Source organism: Carcharhinus amblyrhynchos, chromosome 1, assembly GCF_965287045.1.
Source record: "Carcharhinus amblyrhynchos chromosome 1, sCarAmb.v2.hapA, whole genome shotgun sequence".
Lineage (NCBI taxonomy): Eukaryota > Metazoa > Chordata > Chondrichthyes > Carcharhiniformes > Carcharhinidae > Carcharhinus > Carcharhinus amblyrhynchos.
In genome coordinates, this window is record NC_137324.1 from 137675934 (window position 1) to 137697614 (window position 21681).

General features: G+C 41.8%; 1 protein-coding gene across 2 annotated transcripts in view; it reads left to right on the plus strand.

The window, feature by feature from the left end:
• Window positions 1-21388, plus strand: part of otud4 (OTU deubiquitinase 4) — a 116198-nt gene extending 94810 nt beyond the window's left edge. For both annotated transcript variants that reach the window (XM_080193309.1, XM_080193315.1), the window contains exons 17-18: window positions 5207-5247; window positions 16751-21388. In XM_080193309.1, the coding sequence (XP_080049435.1) occupies window positions 5207-5247; window positions 16751-18376 (1667 nt within the window). In that variant the 3' untranslated portion in view covers window positions 18377-21388. The remainder of the gene's footprint in view (window positions 1-5206; window positions 5248-16750) is intronic.
• Window positions 21389-21681: the final 293 nt, after the last annotated feature.

Sequence of the window (21681 nt, forward strand, 5' to 3'; positions counted from 1 at the left end):
TTCAATCCCCCTACCAATAAACGCCAAGACACCGTATGCCTTCTTAACAACCTTATCTACTTGATTCCCAACTTTCAGGGATCTATGTACACATACACCTAGATCCCTCTGCTCCTCCACTCTATTCAAAGTCCTCCCGTTAGCCCTATACTCAACACATCTGTTATTCCTACCGAAATGGATTACCTCACACTTCTCCGCATTAAACTCCATCCGCCACCTCGCGGCCCAGCTCTGCAACCTGTCCAAGTCACCCTGCAAACTTCGACACCCTTCCTCACAATCTACCACACCTCCGACTTTGGTGTCATCAGCAAACTTACTAATCCACCCAACTATACCCTCATCCAGATCATTAATAAAGATTACGAACAGCAGTGGCCCCAAAACAGATCCCTGAGGCACACCACTCGTAACCGAACTCCATGATGAATAATTACCATCAACCACCACCCTCTGTCTCCTATCTGCTAACCAATTCCTGATCCAAGTACCTAAATTACCACCTTATGTAACTTGATGTCGGTTTTTGTTTTATGTTTCTGTGTTGTCTTGCAATGTTTTACCATATTAAAGATATTAATCACGTATAAATGCAAGTTGTTATTGTAGTACAGATGTGTTTTCAGTACATTTCAATTTTCAATAATTACTCTGTGAGGTTTAAATTATTTAACAGAGAAACATTTATATTGGTCGTGTTTTAGTTTTGTTTTGGGAGCCTGGTGCTTCGAGCCAAGTGTTTCTTATGGATCACTGAGGCTGCCGCCAGGGTAAGGGAAATATATTTAGCTGTTTAAAACCAGATCTAAGTTCCAGTCTATTTTTCTGAATTCAAACAGAACCCATATAAAAATTGGGTGCAAAAAAATTTCTAGTATTTTGGAGCCAACCCCATGATCTGTATTTCTATTATATACACTTCTAAATCTTAAAGGTATTAGATTGAATAATGAGAAAAGATTGGGAAAAACTTGGTTCCAGGCCTTCACCAATAATAGTTTGAGCTACCTGGGTAGAAATAGTCTGAGACTGATACCTCCTTTCTGGTCTAATGTATGAGAATTGTTAAGTTCAAGACTGTATTATGTCATCAGTTATACATCTTATGATATTCCAACAGATTGTACATTGTATTTGAATTCGGGGACTGTTATTCCATTTAAGTTATGCACAATGCAGCAAACCTGACAAGTCTGATGGAATATAAATAAGAGCAGGACTATGCCCATTGAGCTTGCTCCATCATTCAATAAGATCGTAGCTGAACTGCACTTACCTGCCCTGTTCGCCTATCGCTTGATTCCCCTTGTACCCAAAGTGTCTGATCTCAATTTTGAATGTACTGATTGATCATCCAGAGTCCAGAGTTCTCTGGGATAAAGAATTTCAAAGATTCACAAACTTAGTCTTATGTTTGAAGAGACTTCTCCTTGTTATTAATTACACATTATTTTGAGAGTTTTGTTTTCAGGAGATGGGTATTAACTGGGAATTTATTTATGCTTTTATACAGAAGCAGACTGAAACTGTGTTTATTGGGTTTGCTGATGCATATCAGTATTGTGTCTCTATAAGCTTTTAAATATAAACTTTTAAGGATGTAAAGATTAGGCTCCAGTTCTGTCTTTGACCATCTGGCTGTACAATAGAATGTTCTTTATAGTCCTAAATAGTTGAACCCTTGCCTGGGCCAATGACTTCTAATTCTAGGCTCCCCAGTAAAGGATAACAACAACCTCTCAGCATTTATCCTCTTGAGCCCTTGAAGAATTTTATGTGGTGGTGTGATCACCTTTCATTCTCCTAAACTTCAGAAAACATATGTCTGTTGTACTTGCATCTGATTACTGGGATGAAAGAGCTGTCCTGTGAGGAAAAATCATGAACTTTTATAATATTAAGGCCAAGTATATCCTCTTTTATCTGACCCTTCCAACAGTCTACTAATACCGTTCTGTTATGCTCTAGTAGGTACCCTTCAATGGAGCTTTTATTCCTTAAGGAACGAATAATCATTGACAATTCTGTATTATTTCTTTAAACGTTTGCCATTATTTAAGTACCATTATAATTTTCGTGTAATTTCGTAACCTCCCTCAGTCAGTTTGCACTCATCACTGTAAACGTGCGGATCCACAAGAGATGGGTGAGATCCTGAATGAGCATTTCTCATCAGTATTTACTATTGAGAAAAGCATGGACGTTGGGGAACTTGGGGAAATAAATAGTGATGTCTTGAGGAGTGTACATATTACAGAGAAGTAGGTATTGGAAGTCTTAAAGCGCATCAAGGAAGATAAATCCCTGGGATCTGATGAAGTGTATCCCAGGACATTGTGGGAGGCTAGGGAAGAAATTGTAGGTTCCCTAGCCAAGATATTTGAATCATCGATTGTTATGGGTGAGGTACCTGAAGGCTGGAGAATGGCGAATGTTGTGCCCTTGTTTAAAAAGGGCTGCAGGGAAAAGCCTCGGAACTGCAGGCCAGTGAGCCTCACATCTGTGATGGGTAAATTGTTGGAATTTTGAGAGACAGGATTGAAAGGCATTTAGGGACGCAAGTACTGATTATGGACACTTAGCATGGCTTTGTGAGTGGAAAATCATGTCTCTCAAATTTGATTTGAGTTTTTTGAAGGGGTAACCAGGAAGGTAGATGAGGGCAGTGCAGTTGATGTTGTCTACATGGTCTTTATCAAGGCCTTTGACAAGGTACCACATGGTAGGTTGTTGCATAAAGTTAAATCTCATGGGATCAAGGGTGAAGTATCTAAATGGGTACAAAATTGGCTTCTTGACAGAAGCCAGAGGGTGGTTGTAGAGAATTATTTTTTCAAACTGGAGGCCTATGACCAGCAGTGTGCCTCAGGGATGAGTGCTGTGCCCACTCTTATTTGTCATTTATATTAATGATTTGGATGAGAATGTAAGAGGCATGGTTAGTAAGTTTGTAGATGACACTAAGATTGGTGGCATAGTGGACATTGAAGAAAGTTATCTCCAGTTGCAACAGGATCTTGATCAATTGGGCAAGTGGGCTGACAAATGGTAGGTAGAGTTTAATTTAGACAAATGTAAGGTGATGCATTTTGGAGATTGAACCAGGGCAGGACTTACTCTGTTAATGTTAGGACATTGGGGAGAGTTGTAGTTCATATGTTCATAGGTACATGTTCATAGCTCCTTGAAAGTGGAGTCACAGGTGGACAGAGTGGTGAAGAAGGCATTCGGCATGCTTGGTTTCATCGGTCAGAACATTGAATACAGGAGTTGGAATGTCTTGTTAAAGTTGTACAAGACATTGGTAAGGCCACACTTGGAATACTGCGTGCAATTGTGGTCACCCTATTATAGAAAGGATATTATTAAACTAGAAAAAGTGCAGAGAAGATTTACTAGGATGCTACCAGGACTTGATGGATTGAGTTGTAAGGAGAGGCTGGATAGTATGGGAGTTTTTTCTCTGGAGCGTAGGAGGCTGACGGAGTCTGAAACTAGAGGGCATAGGTTTAAGGTGAGAGGGGAGAGATATAGAAGTGTCCAGAGGGGCAATTTTTTCACGCAGAGGGTGGTGAGTGTCTAAAACTAGCTGCCAGAAGTAGTAGTAGAGGCAGGTACAATTTTGTCTTTTAAAAAGCATTTTGATACTTACATGCGTATGATAGGTATATAGGGATATGGGCCAAATGCAGGCAGTTGGGATTAGCTTAGGGGTTTTAAAAAAAAAAGAGCGGCATAGACAAGTTGGGCTGAAGGTTCTGTTTCCATGCTGTAAACCTCTATGACTCTATCTATGACTCCAAATGGCTTTGTTTGAAGTTAGGACCCTAGTTTATTCCTAATGGTAGCACACTCAATCTGAATATGAAATTCATTGGTTCTAATGAAAAGTCATTGACCCGAAACAACTTGTTTGATTTGATTTATTATTGTCACATGTATTAACACACAGTGAAAAGTATTGTTTCTTGCGCATTACACAGACAAAACATACCGTTCATAGAGAAGGAAACGAGTGAGTGCAGAATGTAGTGTTACATAGGATCATAGAAACCCTACAGTGCAGAAAGAGGCCATTTGGCTTACCGAGTCTGCACCGACCACAATCCCACCTACCCCTATATCGCTACATATTTACCTGCTAATCCCTCTAACCTACGCACCTCAGGACACTAAAGGGCAATTTTAGCATAGCCAGTCACCCTAAACTGCACATCTTTGGATTGTGGGAGAAAACCAGAGCATCTGGAGAAAACCCACGCAGACACGAGGAGAATGTGCAAACTCCACACAGTGACCCGAACCCTGGCGCTGTGAAGCAGCAGTGCTAACCTCTGTGCTACTGTGCTGTCCCATACAGTCATAGCTAGGGTTTAGAGAAAGATCAACTTAATGCAAGATAAGTCCATTCAAAAGTCTGAAGCAGCAGGGAAGAAGCTGTTCTTAAGTCGGTTGGTAAGTGACCTCAGACCCCTCCCCACCGAAGAACATCGAAGAGAGAAAGTCATGGCCGCTTCGCCAGGGCAGCGGGAAGTGTAGACAGAATCAATGAATGGGAGGCTGGTTTGTGTGATGGATTGGGCTACGTTCATGACTTTTTGTAGTTTCTTGCGGTCTTGGGCAGAGCAGGAGCCATACCAAGCTGTGATACAACCAGAAAGGATGCTTTCTATGGTGCATCTGTCAAAGTTTGTGAGTTGTAGCTGACATGCCAAATTTCCTTAGTCTTCTGAGAAAGTGGAGGAGTTGGTGGGGTTTCTTAACTATAGTGTCGGCATGGGGGGTACCAGGACAGGTTGTTGGTGATCTGGACACCCAAAAACGTGAAGCACTCCACCCTTTCCACTTAGCCCCCATTGATGTAGACAGGGGCATGTTTCTTACCCATTGATGCTCCCTGACCTGCTGAATATTTTCAGTTGCTTTAGTTTCTATTTTTTATTGTATGAAATTCATCATGTTGCTGCATTAATCCTAAACAACACTAAGTTTAAAATAAACCTGTCCCCTGGTTGCTTCCTCGACTTATTGTTCTAGAATACTTGAATGCATTCCATGAACTTGTCCTGAAAGACTACTTTTTACCAATTTGGTTTGCCCAATCTACACAAAGACTGAAGTCCTGTACGATTGTCACAGTATTGCAATTGTGACAACTGTAAGAAGAATAATGATTTCTGACATGTCTCATTTCTTCAAATAGATAAAAGCATCCTACGCTTTTTCTACAATCTTGGTGTTAAGGTAAGCCATTTTTCTTGGAGTAGCTGTTTATGCCAGTATTAAAAGATCATTAACAACAGCAAACCTATCTGCTCTATTGATTTACATTGCACATGGTTTTCTCCAAACTATATTCTCATTTAACAGCTTGTTTTTTTATTCCAATTCAATCAAATCAAGTCCAATTCAGAGTCTCAACAGGGCTCTCGCCTCCTGTCTTGGGCTTGATCTACATGATCCAAGCTGATTGGAGTAGGCACAGCTCCTCCTTCAAGGCTTGACCTCATTTGTATCTTAGCCGAGATGCCGCTTTTAAAAATTGCTTCAAATGAAGCTAAAATGTAACCTAATAACTTCAACCAAGGACAGCATGTCGATACTACACTTGATCTTAGCCAATAGGCTTGTTGCACACACAGTTTTTGCATGAAATGAATTGCTATTGTTACTGTTTTTAATGATATTAAAGTGTTTGTGAAGGATCAACTTTATCCTGATTTTATAAATGTGAGGATGCTTCTTCATGTTTTTTAATCACACTCCTTCCAATGTTCTTTGCCCCCCTTCGAAAGATGGTGACTCTCATTATCCCTAAATTAGGCGTCCCTCAATCTGGTTATAATTCTCTAAATTTGCACACCTTTATTGTGGAGTCCAGTTGGCGTAGACAAAGGTCATAGGTAGAAGAGGGCACTCACTGAATGTTAAAATGGCGGTGTGGGCTTGTAGGGCTGAAGGGCCTGTTTCCTATGCTGTGTTGTTCTATGTTCTTTGTTCATTAGGATGCACTTTCACCAGTGCTGATAGTCGTGCACTTTCTCCCTGTAAGTGGCACACTTGTGACAAATAAATAAACTTCAAACTTATTCCCTCTGTGTGCCTGGACATCTGGGGGGAATTTTCCTATCCCGCCTGCTACAGGAATCGTAGTGGGCAGGGAGCAGATCACACAAAGGTCTGTTGACCTTGGATGGGATTTTCTGGTTTTGGGGCGAGCATGGCCAGAAAATCCCACCGCTTGTGCCAGCAGACTTTTCAAACATGATGAATGTCACCTAAATCTGCCGTTACCTAATACCTAAGTGTGTGCATTTTCAAATAATGGTTAACTGTATAAGAAACAAAAACCTGGACTGTTCTTTTTTCCCCCCTGTATCCATCAGGAACTAAGGAAATAATCAGGCTAATTGTAATATGTCAACATCCCGCCCCCATTAAGTCCCATCTGTGTTCAACTAATGCTGTGTGTTAAATCGTGAGTGAGATAATTTGGAGGCAAATGTTTACATTTTTAAAACACTCAAAATGGTTAGAAATTATTCATAAATGTGGGAAAAAAACTATACAGAAATTCTTAGAATTAAAGGAACAATTTGTTTTTTACAACTTTATAAAAGTGTCATTCCATTTGGTGGTTCTTTTTTAAAGAAGATATCTAGTGCCCCTAATCAGCTATTTGCGGAGAACACAGAACGATCATTAATGGGTACTTGGTGCCGCTGGGAAAGGAAGTGCCAAAGTATCTTCAACTCAAAAACTGAACTGAAAAAATCTGAGATGGAGACATCTATTGTTGATGTGTTCATTCAAGACATCTCCTTGTACATAACCTCCCACATGCTGCAATCCTGACACAGAACCTGTGCTATCATACCTTAGTCTAAAGTTACATCATTTATATATTTTTCCTGCTATCGTTGAAGTTGAGTTTGTGGGTATTTAAAAACGAAGAGAACAAAGAACAAGCCTGCTTCGACCATGCTACCTGACTTAACTAAAATCCCCAACCATATCCCTCTATTCCCATCCTATTCATCTATTTATCAAGATATCCCTTAAAAGTCACTATCTGCCTCCAATATCTCCCCTGGCAACAAGTTCCAGGCACCCACCACCCTCTGTAAAAAAAAAATTACCTTGTACATCTCCTTCAACCCTTGCCCTTCGACCTTAAACCTGTGCCCCCCTAGTAGGTGAATGCAAAGTAGTGTGTAGGAAAAAAAAACTACAGACTTAACACTTGATATAAATCTCAATCCTCTCCAGTTGAGTTATTGAGTTGGAGACACTTTGACACTTAACGGAAGGGACCAGTATCTGAACAGTTTGTTTTAGATTTCAGTCACACCTCAGAGGCATGGGCTCAGAAGATTGTTGTTATAGGCTATATAGTGCACTCTGATAGTGTATAGTGTAAGAAGAACCTCAGGGAGGTCTTGCTGCAGCTGTATAGGCCACTGGTGAGGCCACAGCTGGAGTACTGTGTGCAGTTTTGGTCGCCGCACTTATGCAGGGATATTTTGGCCTTGGAGGGAGTGCAGAGGAGGTTTACTAGGCTGATGCCGGAGTTGAGGGGGTTGAACTATGAGGAGAGGCTGAATAAACTAGGCTTGTACTCATTAGAGTTTAGAAGACTGAGGGGAGATCTCATTGAGACGTATAAGATGTTGAATGGGATGGATAGGATAGAGGTGGAGAGACTCTTCCCGCTCAGAAAGGACAGTAGGACTAGGGGGCACAGCCTCAAGATAAAGGGGGGGCGGTTTAGAATGGAGTTGAGGAGAAACTTCTTCACTCAAAGGGTGGTGAATCTCTGGAATTCTCTGCCCGTTGAAGTGGTGGAGGCTACCTCGCTCAATATTTTTAAGATGCAGGTTGATAGGTTTTTGATAGGCAAGGGAATTAAGGGTTATGGGAGAGGGTGGGAATGTGGAACTGAGCCACGACAGATCAGCCATGATCCTGTTGAATGGTGGGGCAGGCTCGAGGGGCTAGATGGCCTACTCCAGCTCCTATTTCTTATGTTCTTGTGTTCAGGTGAGATAATGAGGAACAACTTGAATCTATCCAATAGATGCAATGTATCTGGTGTACCTGAAAGGACAACCAGAATGTGGACCATGGCACCTTGGAGCAAGAGGCTATCCAAAGAGGGGAATGGGAGGAAGGGGAGCATAATATTATAACTGTAGAGCAGCCTTTGTAAACGGAACGATGAGTCATACACAATTTGCCTACCCAGTGCCAGGTAGAGTGATACCTCAAACTGATGTGAAAGGATTTGGGAGAATTCCGTCATTGTGGTCCACGTTGGGACCAGCAACAGAGGAAAGAGTAGGCATGAGGTCCTGTTTGGATAGTACTAGGATCTTGGAGCTAAATTATAGAAATGGACCTCCAGGTTCTAATCTCCGGCACAGGGATAAACAGATCAGAGGGGTGAACATATGACCGAATGAGTGGTTTGAGTAAGAGGGATTCCATTTCATGGAAAGAAATATACTTTTGGGATGGGCCCTGGTGAGAAGGATAAATAAGATGACCACAAGAACTTTTAAACTACTTAGTGGGAAGGAGGATTGGAATGAAAAAGATAGCATAGATAATTCAAAAACAAAAAATGGAAGACAATTAGTAATAGAGATTACATTTGGGCACTGCAGGTAAAGGAAAAACGAAATAAAAATGTTAAGTAATTAAACCAACGTTAGAGTAGAAGGACAGATTAAACGTGCAGTCCAAATAAGTAAAATATCCAAGTATACAAAACCACTGAGCAGAAGGAACTAACTGAAGGTGCAGAGTCAGCTTAGAAGATCTGACATTGTAGCCATTATGAGACACAGCTTCAAGATGGTCAGAACTGGGGAATAAATATATCAAGTTATAAGACTGGAAGGATAGTGAAATGGAAGAGGGGAGAAGTAGTTTCAGTGGTTAAGAATGAAATATATTAAATGATAAATGACATAATGAGAGCTAAGCAAAGAGTAGCCTTTTTGGGTCAAATTAAGAAACAGATAAGGATTTAAAAATGCAGCAGGAATTGTGATTAGGCCACTTAAGCAATAGTTTATATGAATGCTGAGATTAGACAATCATGTATCAAAGGCCAAGTGGTTTTAAGGTGTGATTTGAATTGGCAGTATAACAGGTCAGAAAGGGAGTGAATTTCTCTATGTCCAGAATAGCCTTTTGTAACAGCTTTGACACAGGGTATCTGGACTTGAAATGTCAGCTGTTTTCTCTCCTTACAGATGCTGCTAGACCTGCTGAGATTTTCCAGCATTTCCTGTTTTGGTTTCAGATTCCAGCAGCTACTGTAATTTGCTTTCATTTCTGTAACAATATGCCCAAGCACTAACAAGGAGACAGTTCCCATGATTTAGTGATGAGTAATGAACCAGATTTAGTTATTGGCTTAATGTTGCATGAATTTATCTGAGAGTGATAATGATATGATTGAGCTCAATGTAGTGTTTGAAAGGGATGAGCATGGAACAGCTGTTAGCTACTAGTTAATGCTGAGGCTGACTACAATGGAATGCAACAGCGATTGTTCACAGTAAACTAGATGAAACAGTTGGTGGGTACAATGACATGATAAATAGAAGTTTTCAAAAAGGAATTTTTGATACTGAACCAGTTTACACCTCCAAAGGATGTGAATTCTACTTGCTAAAAACAAACTTCAATGGACAACCAACAAGGCAAGAGACAAAATAAAGACTTGCAGAAGCAGCACTGATCCTGGCAATGGGAAAGATGCAATCATACAGATTAGGTGCAGGAGTGGCCCCCTCTCCCAAGCCAACTCTGCCATTCATTAAGGTCATGGCTGATATGATTGTAATCACAACCCCACACTCCCGTCAATGCCTGGTAACCTTTCAGTTCCTTGTTAATTAAGAACCTATCTAGCTGTGCTATTAAAATATTTAACAATACTGCTTCCACTGCCTTTTAAGGAAGAGTTCTAGAGACCAATGATCTCCATCTTAAATAAGTGACCCCTTTTTAAAAACTTTGTTCTAGATTCTTTGAAAAGACATCTGTTCCACACCTACCTTGTCAATACGCTCAGGGTCTTTAAGGTTTCAATCAAATCACCTCTTTTTTTTTAAAACTCTATTCGATACATGCTTAACCTGTCCAACCTTTCCTCATAAAACAACTTGCCCATTCCTGGTATTAGTATAGTAAACCTTCTCTGAACATTTAACACATTAACACCCTTTTGTAAAATAAGACCAGAATTATACACAGTACTCCAGCTGAGGCCTCACCAATACAGCTGAGGTACAATCTCCACTTTTTTTGATCAATTTCCATCACAATGAACAGCAACACTGATTTAGCTTTCTAATTAATTGCTGTAGCTATTTACCAGCCTTTTGTGATTCATGCACGAGGACAGCCACATCCTCTGCATATCAGAGCTCCGCAACTCTCACCATTCAGATAGAAGTCTCGCAACTTTAAAGTCCAATAAGTTTATTTGGAATCACAGGCTTTCAGATCTGGAACCCATTTCTCCCACACCAGTCTTTGAGCCATGCATTAATTTCTCTAACCTTATTTGTTTTATGCCAATTTGCATTTGGTTCCGGTAATAATCCAGAGATTCTGTTTCTTAATTTGGTGCCTCATTGTAACTATGCATAACTTCCTTCCGCTTCCTTTCTATTGACATTGGTACCTACATGGGCCGTGACCACTGGATCCTCTGCCCCCACTGCAAGTCCCTCTCCAGCCCTGAACAGATGTCCTGAACCCTGGCACTGGGCAGGCAACACGGCCATTTGGACTCTTGATACTTGCTAGAGAATAATGTCAACCCGCCTCACTATCCCTACTAGCACTACATTGTATGCACTCTCCCCACTTGAATGGCTTCTTAAACCACAGTGCCATGGTTAGTCAGCTCATCCACCTGTGGCCTGCACTCTCATCCAAGCATGCTGAGAGAACCTCAAACCTGTTGGACAATTGCAGAAGCTGATACTCCTGCCCTCTGGGTCCCCTTACCTGCTTCAAATGAAGTTACATCCTCATGTCTCTGACCACTTTCCAAACCAGAAGACTCTATCCTAAGGGATGTTACCACCTCTTCGAACACAGCTTCCATTTAACCCTCATCCTCCCTGACGTATCGTTGTGTCTGAAGCTCAATTATTCTGAGCCGAAGTTCCCTGAACCACAAATACTTATTGCAGACATGTTTTCCCTGGATCACAATGTTATCCAGGAGCTTTTACATGCTGTAGCCTTGATACATCACCTGTCTTGCCATCCTTAATGTGTTTCAAATAATGACTTACTTATGGTGCTTTTATGAATTTAACTTTACCACCAAGTTGTGACAAAACAGCTACAAAAAGGGCATAAAAAGACATTTGCAATTGCCATAATCAATACTTTTTTTTACAATTACATTATATAATGAGGGAGGCAGAATTAATATGGACCCCATGAAAACTGAGGATGCCAATGAAAATATGGAAATAGCAGATGTGTTGTATAATTATCTTAAGTGTTTACTGTAGAGGAAGAGGTCAGACATCCCAAACTATTGTTAAATCAAAGGCAGGCATTTAACAAAATTAATGTAAGCAAATTAACAGCAATGGAGAAATTAATGGAAGTAAAAAATAGCAAATCCCAAGAACCAGTTGGTTTCCATTGCAGGGTTGTGAAAAATGTTGATGAGACCATTGCAGATTCCTTAACTATAATATTCCAATCTTGGTTCAGGAACAGTACTTTTTAGGTGGAAAAATTGTGCTCTCTGTTTGAGGAGGTAACTAAAATAGTGGACAAGGAATGTATATTTCTATGACTTCCAGAAGGCATTTGATAAAGTCCGTTGTAAGAGACTATTAACTAAAGTTGGAACACATGGAATTATTGACCTCGTTAGGAAGTTAGTTTAGCAGAAGAATACAGGAAGTAAGGATAATGGGTAGTTACTCTAATTTGCAGGATGTGGCTAGTGATACCTGCAAGGATTTGTTTTGGTATCTCAACTATTCAGTGTATTCATTAACAGCTTAAATAGTGGGATAAAAAGCTACATTCCCACATTTATCAATGACACAAACATAGATGGCATTGGTAAGCAGTGTAAGGGAAGCATAAAATTACAAACAGGTTAATGTCTCAAGTGATTGAAATCAATTTGCACAGTTCTGCCCAATGAAGGCAATTCTGAGCCCATCCAAATTGCATCTAAAAAGGAAAGAACAGGATACTTTTTGAATGGAAACAAGCTGGATATAGTGGAGAATCAAAGAGACTTTGGGATCCAGTACATAGATCGTTAAAATGTTAAAAACCAGTACAGAAAATAATGAGAAAGGTTTATAGAATGACTTATGGAATGGTAGCATTTATTATCTTGAGAACCAGAATATTAAAGGATGGAAATCAAGCTTCAAGTGCACAAAGCCCTTGGTAGGTGTGAGCAGTACTGGGGACCACATGTTAGGAAAAATATGGGCGGAATTCTCTGGTCAAGTGCACCACAAAACTGGAAATTCCTGCTCGAGCTCCTTTTAACGTACCTTTAAATTTTCTGCCTTGCCTGCTACAATTTCTGTGGTGGACAAGACGGGAGAATTTCAGCCTAGGCAATGGGTGGCATGCAGGCTCAGTCTACCAGAGTGACACCTAAACTCCAAGGGATATGTTTGAAGGAGAGAATGCATAATCTAGTGTTACATTCCCTAGAATTTAGAAAGTGACTTGAAAAAAGTTTTTACGACATTAAGGGGAACAGTTAGGGTCAGTTCCACTAGTTGGAGATCCACGACTGGGGGAAGGCGTTGTCAAAAATTTTTCAGAACTGAAATTGGGAAACACTCCTGCACACAAAGGATAGTTATATGGTCAGAACTCATACACAAATGGCTGTTGACGCCAAATCAGTTAAGTTTAAAACTGAGTGATAGATTTTGTTCAAGGTTTCCAGATCAGTCATGATCTCAATGAATGGCAGAACAGGCTTGAAGGTTTATCCCTGTTCGCATGTTTTTTGTTCTAACAACTTCAGATCAGATTATCAGGTTAATTGCATCACCGTTTCATGAGTTGTCCCCGACCATATAACCATAAGGTATTCACACAGCTTTCTAAAAATGCGTGCCTCTGTTGTAGTGGCATTATTCCTATTTCTATCTGTGTCTTCTCCACCCTTAGTTTTAGTTTGCACCATACATAAGAACATAAGAAACAGGAGCAGGAGTAGGCCATCTAGCCCTTCGAGCCTGCCCCGCCATTCAATAAGATCATGGCTGATCTGTCGTGGCTCAGTTCCACATTCCCGCCCTCTCCCCATAATCCTAATCCCCTCTCTTATCAAAAACCCATCAACCCGCGTCTTAAAAATATTTAGCGAGGTAGCCTCCACCACTTCAACGGGCAGAGAATTCCAGAGATTCACCACCCTTTGAGTGAAGAAATTCTTCCTCAACTCCGTTCTAAACCGCCCCCCCCCCCCCCCCCCCCTTTATTTTGAGGCTGTGCCCCCTAGTCCTACTGTCCTTTCTGAGCGGGAAGAGTCTCTCCACCTCTATCCCCAGGACCGGATGGAATGCATCTGAGGGCTCTGAAAGAAATGGCGGAGGTGATAGTGGATGCCTTGGTGGTTATTTTCCAGACGTCGCTGGATTCCGGGGAAGTGCCGGATGATTGGAAAACGGCTAATGTTACGCCGTTGTTTAAGAAGGGTGCCAGGCAAAAGGCAGGGAATTATAGGCCGGTTAGTTTAACGTCTGTGGTAGGTAAAATGTTAGAATCTGTCATTAAGGAGGAAATTGCGAGGCATCTTGAAGGGAATTGCTTGATAGAGCAGACGCAGCACGGTTTCATTAAAGGGAAATCGTGTCTGACAAATTTACTGGAGTTCTATGAGGATGTGTCTAGGGTGGTGGATAGAGGAGAGCCGGTGGATGTGGTCTTTCTAGATTTTCAGAAGGCGTTTGACAAAGTACCTCACAAGAGGTTATTGCAGAAGGTCGAGGGACATGGAGTTGGGGGTAGAGTGTTAGCGTGGATAGAGGATTGGTTGTCAAATAGGAGGCAGAGTGGGGGTCAACGGGTGCTATTCGGATTGGCGGATGGTGACTAGTGGAGTGCCCCAGGGGTCGGTGCTGGGGCCTCAGCTTTTTACCATTTATATAGATGATCTGGAGGAGGGAACCGAGTGTAGGGTGTCGAAATTTGCTGATGACACCAAGATTGGGGGAACGGCAAATTGTGCGGAGGGTGTGGAGAGTCTGCAGAAGGATCTAGATAGGGCCTTTGGCCTTGTGGATCCAGAACTGGCTTGCCTGCAGAAGGCAGAGAGTGGTTGTGGATGGGGCTTTTTCTGAATGGAGGTCAGTCACCAGCGGAGTGCCTCAAGGATCTGTTCTGGGACCCTTGTTGTTTGTCATTTTCATAAATGACCTGGATGAGGAAGTGGAGGGATGGGTAAGTAAGTTCGCTGATGACACGAAGGTCGGTGGTGTTGTGGATGATCTGGAAGGATGGCAAAAGTTGCAGCAGGACATAGATAGGATGCAGGACTGGGCGGAGAAGTGGCAGATGGACTTCAACGCGGATAAATGTGTTGTCGTCCATTTTGGCAGAACCAACGGGATGAACGAGTACACTATTAAGGGCAGAAGTCTGAGTAGTGTTGAGGAGCAGAAGGATCTTGGGGTCCGGGTCCACAGGACTCTTAAATCGGCCTCGCAGGTGGAGGAGGTGGTCAAGAAGGCGTATGGTGTACTGGCCTTCATTAATCGAGGGATTGAGTTTAGGAGTCGGGAGGTAATGCTGGAACTTTATAAGACCCTTGTCAGGCCTCATTTGGAGTATTGTGCGCAGTTCTGGTCGCCTCACTATAGGAAAGATGTAGAAGCTATTGAAAGGGTGCAGAGGAGATTTACAAGGATGTTGCCTGGACTGGGAGGCATGCCTTATGAAGTTAGGTTGAGGGAGCTGGGACTCTTTTCCCTGGAGAGACGAAGGTTGAGAGGCGACCTGATAGAAGTTTACAAAATGTTGAGAGGAATAGATAGGGTGGACTCTCAGAGGCTATTTCCCCGGTTTGAAATGGTCGCTACGAGAGGACACAGATTTAAGGTGCGGAGAGGGAGGTTCAGAAGTGATGTTAGGGGTAAGTTTTTCACTCAGAGGGTGGTGAGTGAATGGAATCGGCTGCCGTCAGTGGTGGTGGAGGCGAACTCGCTGGGGTCTTTTAAAAGACTTCTGGATGAGTATATGGGGTTTAATGAGATTGAGGGTTATAGATAGGTCTGTAGGTTGGTAGGTGATGTGGTCGGCGCAACTTGTGGGCCGAAGGGCCTGTTTGTGCTGTAGTGTTCTATGTTCTATGTTCTATGTTCTATAGGCTGGGCGAATGGGCCAGGAACTGGCAAATGGAATTTAATGTTGGCAAGTGTGAGGTGGTCCACTTTGGTAGGAAGGACTTACTTACAGGGCGAAAAACTGCAGCAGGCGACAGTGCAGAGGGACCTCGGGGTCCTTGTGCATGAGTCGCAAAAACCCAGCTTGCAGGTGCAGCAGGTGGTCAGGAAGGCGAATGGGATGCTGGCCTTCATAGCGAGGGGGATTGAATATAAAAGTAGGGAGGTCTTGCTGCAGCTGTATAGGGCATTGGTGAGGCCGCAGCTGGAGTACTGTGTGCAGTTTTGGGCGCCTCACCTGCACAAAGATATTTTGGCCTTGGAGGGAGTGCAGAGGAGGTTTACTAGGCTGATACTGGAGTTGAGGGGGTTGAGCTATGAGGAGAGGCTGAATAAACTGGGCTTGTACTCGTTAGAGTTTAGAAGAATGAGGGGAGATCTCATTGAGACGTATAAGATGATGAATGGGATGGATAGGATGGAGGTGGAGAGACTCTTCCCGCTCAAAAAAGACAGTAGGTCTAGGGGGCACAGCCTCAAGATAAAAGGGGGGCGGTTTAGAATGGAGTTGAGGAGGAACTTCTTCACTCAAAGGGTGGTGAATCTCTGGAATTCTCTGCCCGTTGAAGTGGTGGAGGCTGCCTCGATAAATATTTTTAAGACGCGGGTTGATGGGTTTTTGATAAGAGAGGGGATTAAGGGTTATGGGGAGAAAGCGGGAAAGTGGAACTCAGCAGCGACAGATCAGCCATGATCTTATTGAATGGCGGGGCAGGCTCGAAGGGCTAGATGGCCTACTCCTCCTATTTCTTCTTATGTTCTTATCCCATTCATCATCTTATACGTCTCAATGAGATCTCCCCTCATTCTTCTAAACTCTAACGAGTACAAGCCTAATTTATTCAGCCTCTCCTCATAGCTCAACCCCCTCAACTCCGGCATCAGCCTAGTAAACCTCCTCTGCACTCCCTCCAAGGCCAAGATATACCTACGCACCGATTTTACCCATCTGTAGGTTTTGCTTCAGCTTTGCTGGTGATACTCCACTGTTCAGGGAAATTTTTGTAAGGCTCCGAATTCCTCATCTGCCAAAAGCTATTGAGCGATTTGGAAGTTTTGCCCAATGGCAGAGTGTAATCTTTGAATGAAGCAATAGCAGCATTTTGGAGCTGGGACTTGTTAGTGTGCTGGCCTAAAGTGGCAGTGACTCACTTGATGAAAGCTTGCATGTTAGTAGTTTGGGAACTACTGTACTAGCTGCCAGTGATTTGTTATATCATAAATGCGTGACTTTTTTTTCATATCAAACTTGCATTTCTTTTTCTTTTCAGGCTTACAGTTTGCCATTGTGGGCACCATATTCGTATCTGTATCCATTGAACCAGGCTTATTTGAAAAGTTGTGGTATCTTTCCAAGGGGCCCTGCTCCAGTATTTCACCCAAATCCTTGGTTCCATGCAACTGCTGGACTAATGCATAATGAAAATATTACAATTCCACCGCATGTATCCAGCCCTCCAGAGACCAAGGCTCCTGGTCCATCAGTGCAAAGAGATGTCAGTGATGATGGCGACCATTCATCAATACCACAGGCAACTACACCACTCCTGCCACACAAAAATGAATCTGTCTTAGATGCACCAAAGCCTGAACAGCCACCTCAAAACTTTAATCCCCTTTACACACGGTATTTTCCTAACTTTATTTCAGATGGAACCCAGCATTCTGATTGGAGAGCACCTATACCACAGGCATTATTTAGTCAGAGTACACAAATGCATGCTTTCAGTTTTCATCCTATGTACATGGCTCTACCAAATCATGTATTTCCATTGCAGGTAAATAGTGGGAGCCCTGCTTGTCAAAATGACCAGAATATTGGTGTACCAGATCTATGTGAACACGTATCAGGCAATGCTCAGAGCCATGAAATAGGAGAGATGGACAGTCAGCCAGAAGTACTCATCAGTGCTAGAGAGGGCAAACTGTCTAAGACTCAGCCTGTCATTTTCAAAGATTCTCAACCATTGGTAAAACCTGGTGGCGAAATTGGAAATTCATGCCCCTTGGCTGAGGAGCAATCAACTAATTCTCATGCAAAGCAGCATTCAGCCATTAGAAAGGATAAAGAACTGTTGCTGATAGAAAATCAAAATTCAGCAGCTGTCACTGGTGTGGATACAGCCTATAGTGAGTCCCTAAAGGTTGCAGGAGCTGATGCAAATTATTCAGAATTTGGTAATCAGCCCTTTGAGGCAAAATCAAGAAGTGATTTAACTTCACAGCGCATTGATGAATCAAAAGTTGATACTATGGCACCTACTGTAGAAGTAACCTTTATGGATCAGACTGCTGAGAATAATTACAAAATGTCTGCCATACTAAGCAACAGTAAATCTGTGCAGTTTTATGGTCAGACTTTGGGAAAGGAAAGACATTACATAAAGGAAGATGGTTCTTCAGAAAGGACTGTGTATCGCCGTTCCCCTTATGTCCGTAAGAAGGGAGAAAGGGAAATTAACAGGAAAAAATGGCAAGGGAAACCTTTGCCATCAAAAAGCCCATGCATCCTATCTGACAGTCATGCTAACAGTCAGGACACAGCAGCTGATACAAAGGGAGAGAGCAAATCGCCAACTAAAAACAACAATACTCAGGGCGTAAATAGCATTGCACAGGATTCTGAAATACCTGTAGGTCTTGATTGTGACAGGCATGAAAGCAAAAATGAAAATATACAGGAAAAAGTGAAAAACCAAAGGTTTTATATGAGTCAAAATAGACTGGATGAAAAAACTGGCCCTGGCAGCAGGAGAGATCATGATGCAAAAGAATTTCAGAGTCGGGTAGTTGTGGAACATGCCAGCGGAGTGCCATGTGAAGCAAAGCGCAATAGTTTTAAAAAACAGAGATATAGAGAGGGGGGGAAACCTAATCCTGCTGCACGAAAATGGTAACTGAGCAAATTGTAGAAATCTTTGACACTGGAAGAACTAGAAATGGAACCAGTACATTTAAACAGATTTAAAAGTTATTTTTTACACAAATTTAAACATTTTTGACTCTTTTTTTGCAACAATCATAGAATCTTACAGCAGAGGAGGAGTGTTCAGGGCATTTCTAATATCCTGTGGACTCACTCAATCAGCACTGAGTATAATGGATTTTACTCTGCATATATCAGGCAAAAGGACTGCGCACATGAACCAATGAAAATAACCAATTTGCAACTTTATTCCAAACAGTAAAAGACTTGTGTTTTACAACTCTCTCCAGCTAACTGATCATTTAGAAATCCGTATACTACCCCAGATCCTTGTGATTCCATCAGTACTTTGAACTCCCAAGTCTGTCTCTGTCTCTCTCTATCTCTCTGGTCTGGAGGCGAGCTGGTCTTGTCACTGACATGTCGTGACTCACTTCTGGGGAAGCTGAAGACGTATTTTCTTTCGAATGCCGCTAGCCTAGGTTTCTTATATCTGTCTGGCTACCTTCCGGAATTTTCTGAGGATTTGGCTATCAGTGCTTAGGTCTGATTAGTTTCACATCGTTGTCGATGGGTTTCAGTGGGTGTTAATGAGTTTCAATCCATTGTGTTTGTGTGCTAATGCCTAGATGTCTAGTTTCAGCTATTAATATACATTGAATCTTTTGTTTCACTGATGCATGTCTGTGCCATGTATATATTGATTTGATTCTCAGGAACTGTATAACTGTCCTTTCACACATGCTAATGTATCCTGGTGCATCTTTAGTTTTCAATTGTATAAACTCGAATCTTGCAAAGGACCTGTTTCCAGGCAGATTGTTTGGATTGAGGTAATCCCAGCATACCTTGCTCTTGGGGCAATTTCTACATCAGTTTTGATGTCACCTTGCTGTGCTTCTATTTCTGGCCTGATGTTTGTCTGTAGTTGGTTTCCTTTCAGTCATTCCAATTGCTTGATTTTACTCGAACAGTCCCAGGCTGCTGAAGGAGGCCATTTGGCTAATCCTTTTTCTGCTTTTTGAAAGAGCAATCCTTTTAGTCCCATACCCATGCCTTTTCCTCATAACTCTGCAAATCAGTCCTTTTAGGTATGTCTCCAGTTATCTTTTTGAAAGCTCCTGTGGAATCTGCTTCCACCATCCTTTCAGATACAATGTTCTAAATCTTAACTCATTGTGTGACAAAAAAATTCCCCTCCAGTTTTTTGCCAATTATTTTAAATCTGTGACCTTTGATTACTGACCCACTTGCCACAGAAAACAGTTTTTCCCAACCTACACTATCAAATCTTTCATAATTTTGAATACCTTTATTAGATGGACAGTACAGTGGTTAGCACTGCTGCCTGACAGCGTCAGGGATCTGCATTAGATTCCTGGCTTGGGTCACTGTCCGTGCGGAGCCTGCACATTCTCCCTGTGTCTGCTTGGGTTTCTTCCGGGTGCTCCAGTTTCCTTCACAGTCTGAAAGTTATGCTGATTAGGTGTATTGGCCATGTTAAATTCTCTGTCAGTGTACTCGATAAGGCACCAGAGTGTAGCAACTAGAGGATTTTCACAGCAGCTTAATTGCCATGTAGTGTAAGCCTACTTGTGACACTAATAAATACATTTTAAACTTTCCTATTGTTGGAGAGACGAGTGGGGTCCACTGAACATCTATATTGATACCTTCAACTATTGCCTATATTTATCAATAATTTAGATTACACGAGAGGACTGTGTCCAAGTTTACCAATGGCAAAGACGTTGGTGGTTCAGTAGTTAATAATGACGAAAGCATAAAATTACAAAGGGACAAAATGCAATAAGACAAAATGTGGCCTATCAATTAAGTTAAAGTTTATTTATTAGTCACAAGTAAGGCTTACATTAACACTGCAATGAAGTTACTATGAAATTCCCCTATTATAACCAAGATAAGTGCAAAGTCATCTATTTTGTTCCATTAAAGGGTAAATATGAATAATATTGGAAGGGTGAAAAGGTAGGAATAGGTACAAAGAAATTTTTAAGGGTCCACATTCACAGAAAACTAACATATTGTAAAATATAAAAAATTATCAGATTGATGTTAGAGGGTGAGAATACGCAAGGGAAGACGTTTTACTACAGCTACAAAGCCCTAATTGGACTACATTAAACGTATAGTGTGCAGTTCTGGGCAATGCACTTTAGAAAAGCTACATTGGCCTTGGAGAAATGTAGCACAGATTGGGCTCCAAGGGTTAAATGTATCAGGAGAGATTACATAAACCTATTATGTGGCCTATAATGATTTGAAAGTCATGGGGAGGATGGGCTGCTGACCTGAAGGAATGATTGGTGGTTTTGTGATGGTATGGAGAAGTGATGGACTGCAGTTCAGAGGCTGGGGTGGGAAGGTGGCAGGGACAGAGGCCTCATGGTGGGGGAAATCAGAGCCTGGCGATCAGGGATGGAATTGTGGACCTCGTGGTGGGACCAAAGGTCCATGGAATTCAGGAAATAAGCATTTACCTTCTGAATCCAGCGAGTCTATTAAGTTTGGGAATGTGACCGAGAGCCTCTTTTTTTTTATTTAAAAACTCCACTCCATCCCTTTGGAGCAGGTTAGCTGCCCACCTAATTTTTGGCCTCAGATTGGTGGTGGATTTGGATTGGGTGATGGTTTTTTTTAATGGTTTGAACCCCTTCATCTACCCTAGATACATTATTTTTAGCTTAAAATTTAGCTTGGTTTTCCTTTTAATAAATCCATGCTGGTTGCCCCATGCTTCCCCAAACGAAAATGTTTATCCTTGACAATTTCCAGTACTTTTCTCAGCATTATGGCCTATAATTCCCAAGTTTATTCCTGTTCCCTTTTGGAGCAAGTGTGTAACATAAATAATCCTCCAGTTCAGTGACACAGATTGCATCCTATCTGGACAAGGTGATTTTTTAGCTTTTGACTGCCGCCAACCCATTTAGCATGTAACTCCTATCTATTTAGCTCCCCCCCCCCCCCCCCCCCCCCGCCGCATGTTGAAACATTAAGTTCATGCTCTTTTCAGTACAGATGCAAAATATTCATTCAATACCTCAGTCATGTCCTCTGTGCCACAAGATTTCCTTTTGTGCTCCTGATTGGCAACACTATTCCTTTAAATATGCTTTTACTTTATGTTGATAAAATACTTTTGGGTTCCTGTTTATGTCACCTGCTAATTTTTATCATATTCTCTTGGCCCCCTTTATATTTATCAATTTCCCCTGTAGTTTGCATGGTTTTAAACTGTATTCTGTACCTGAC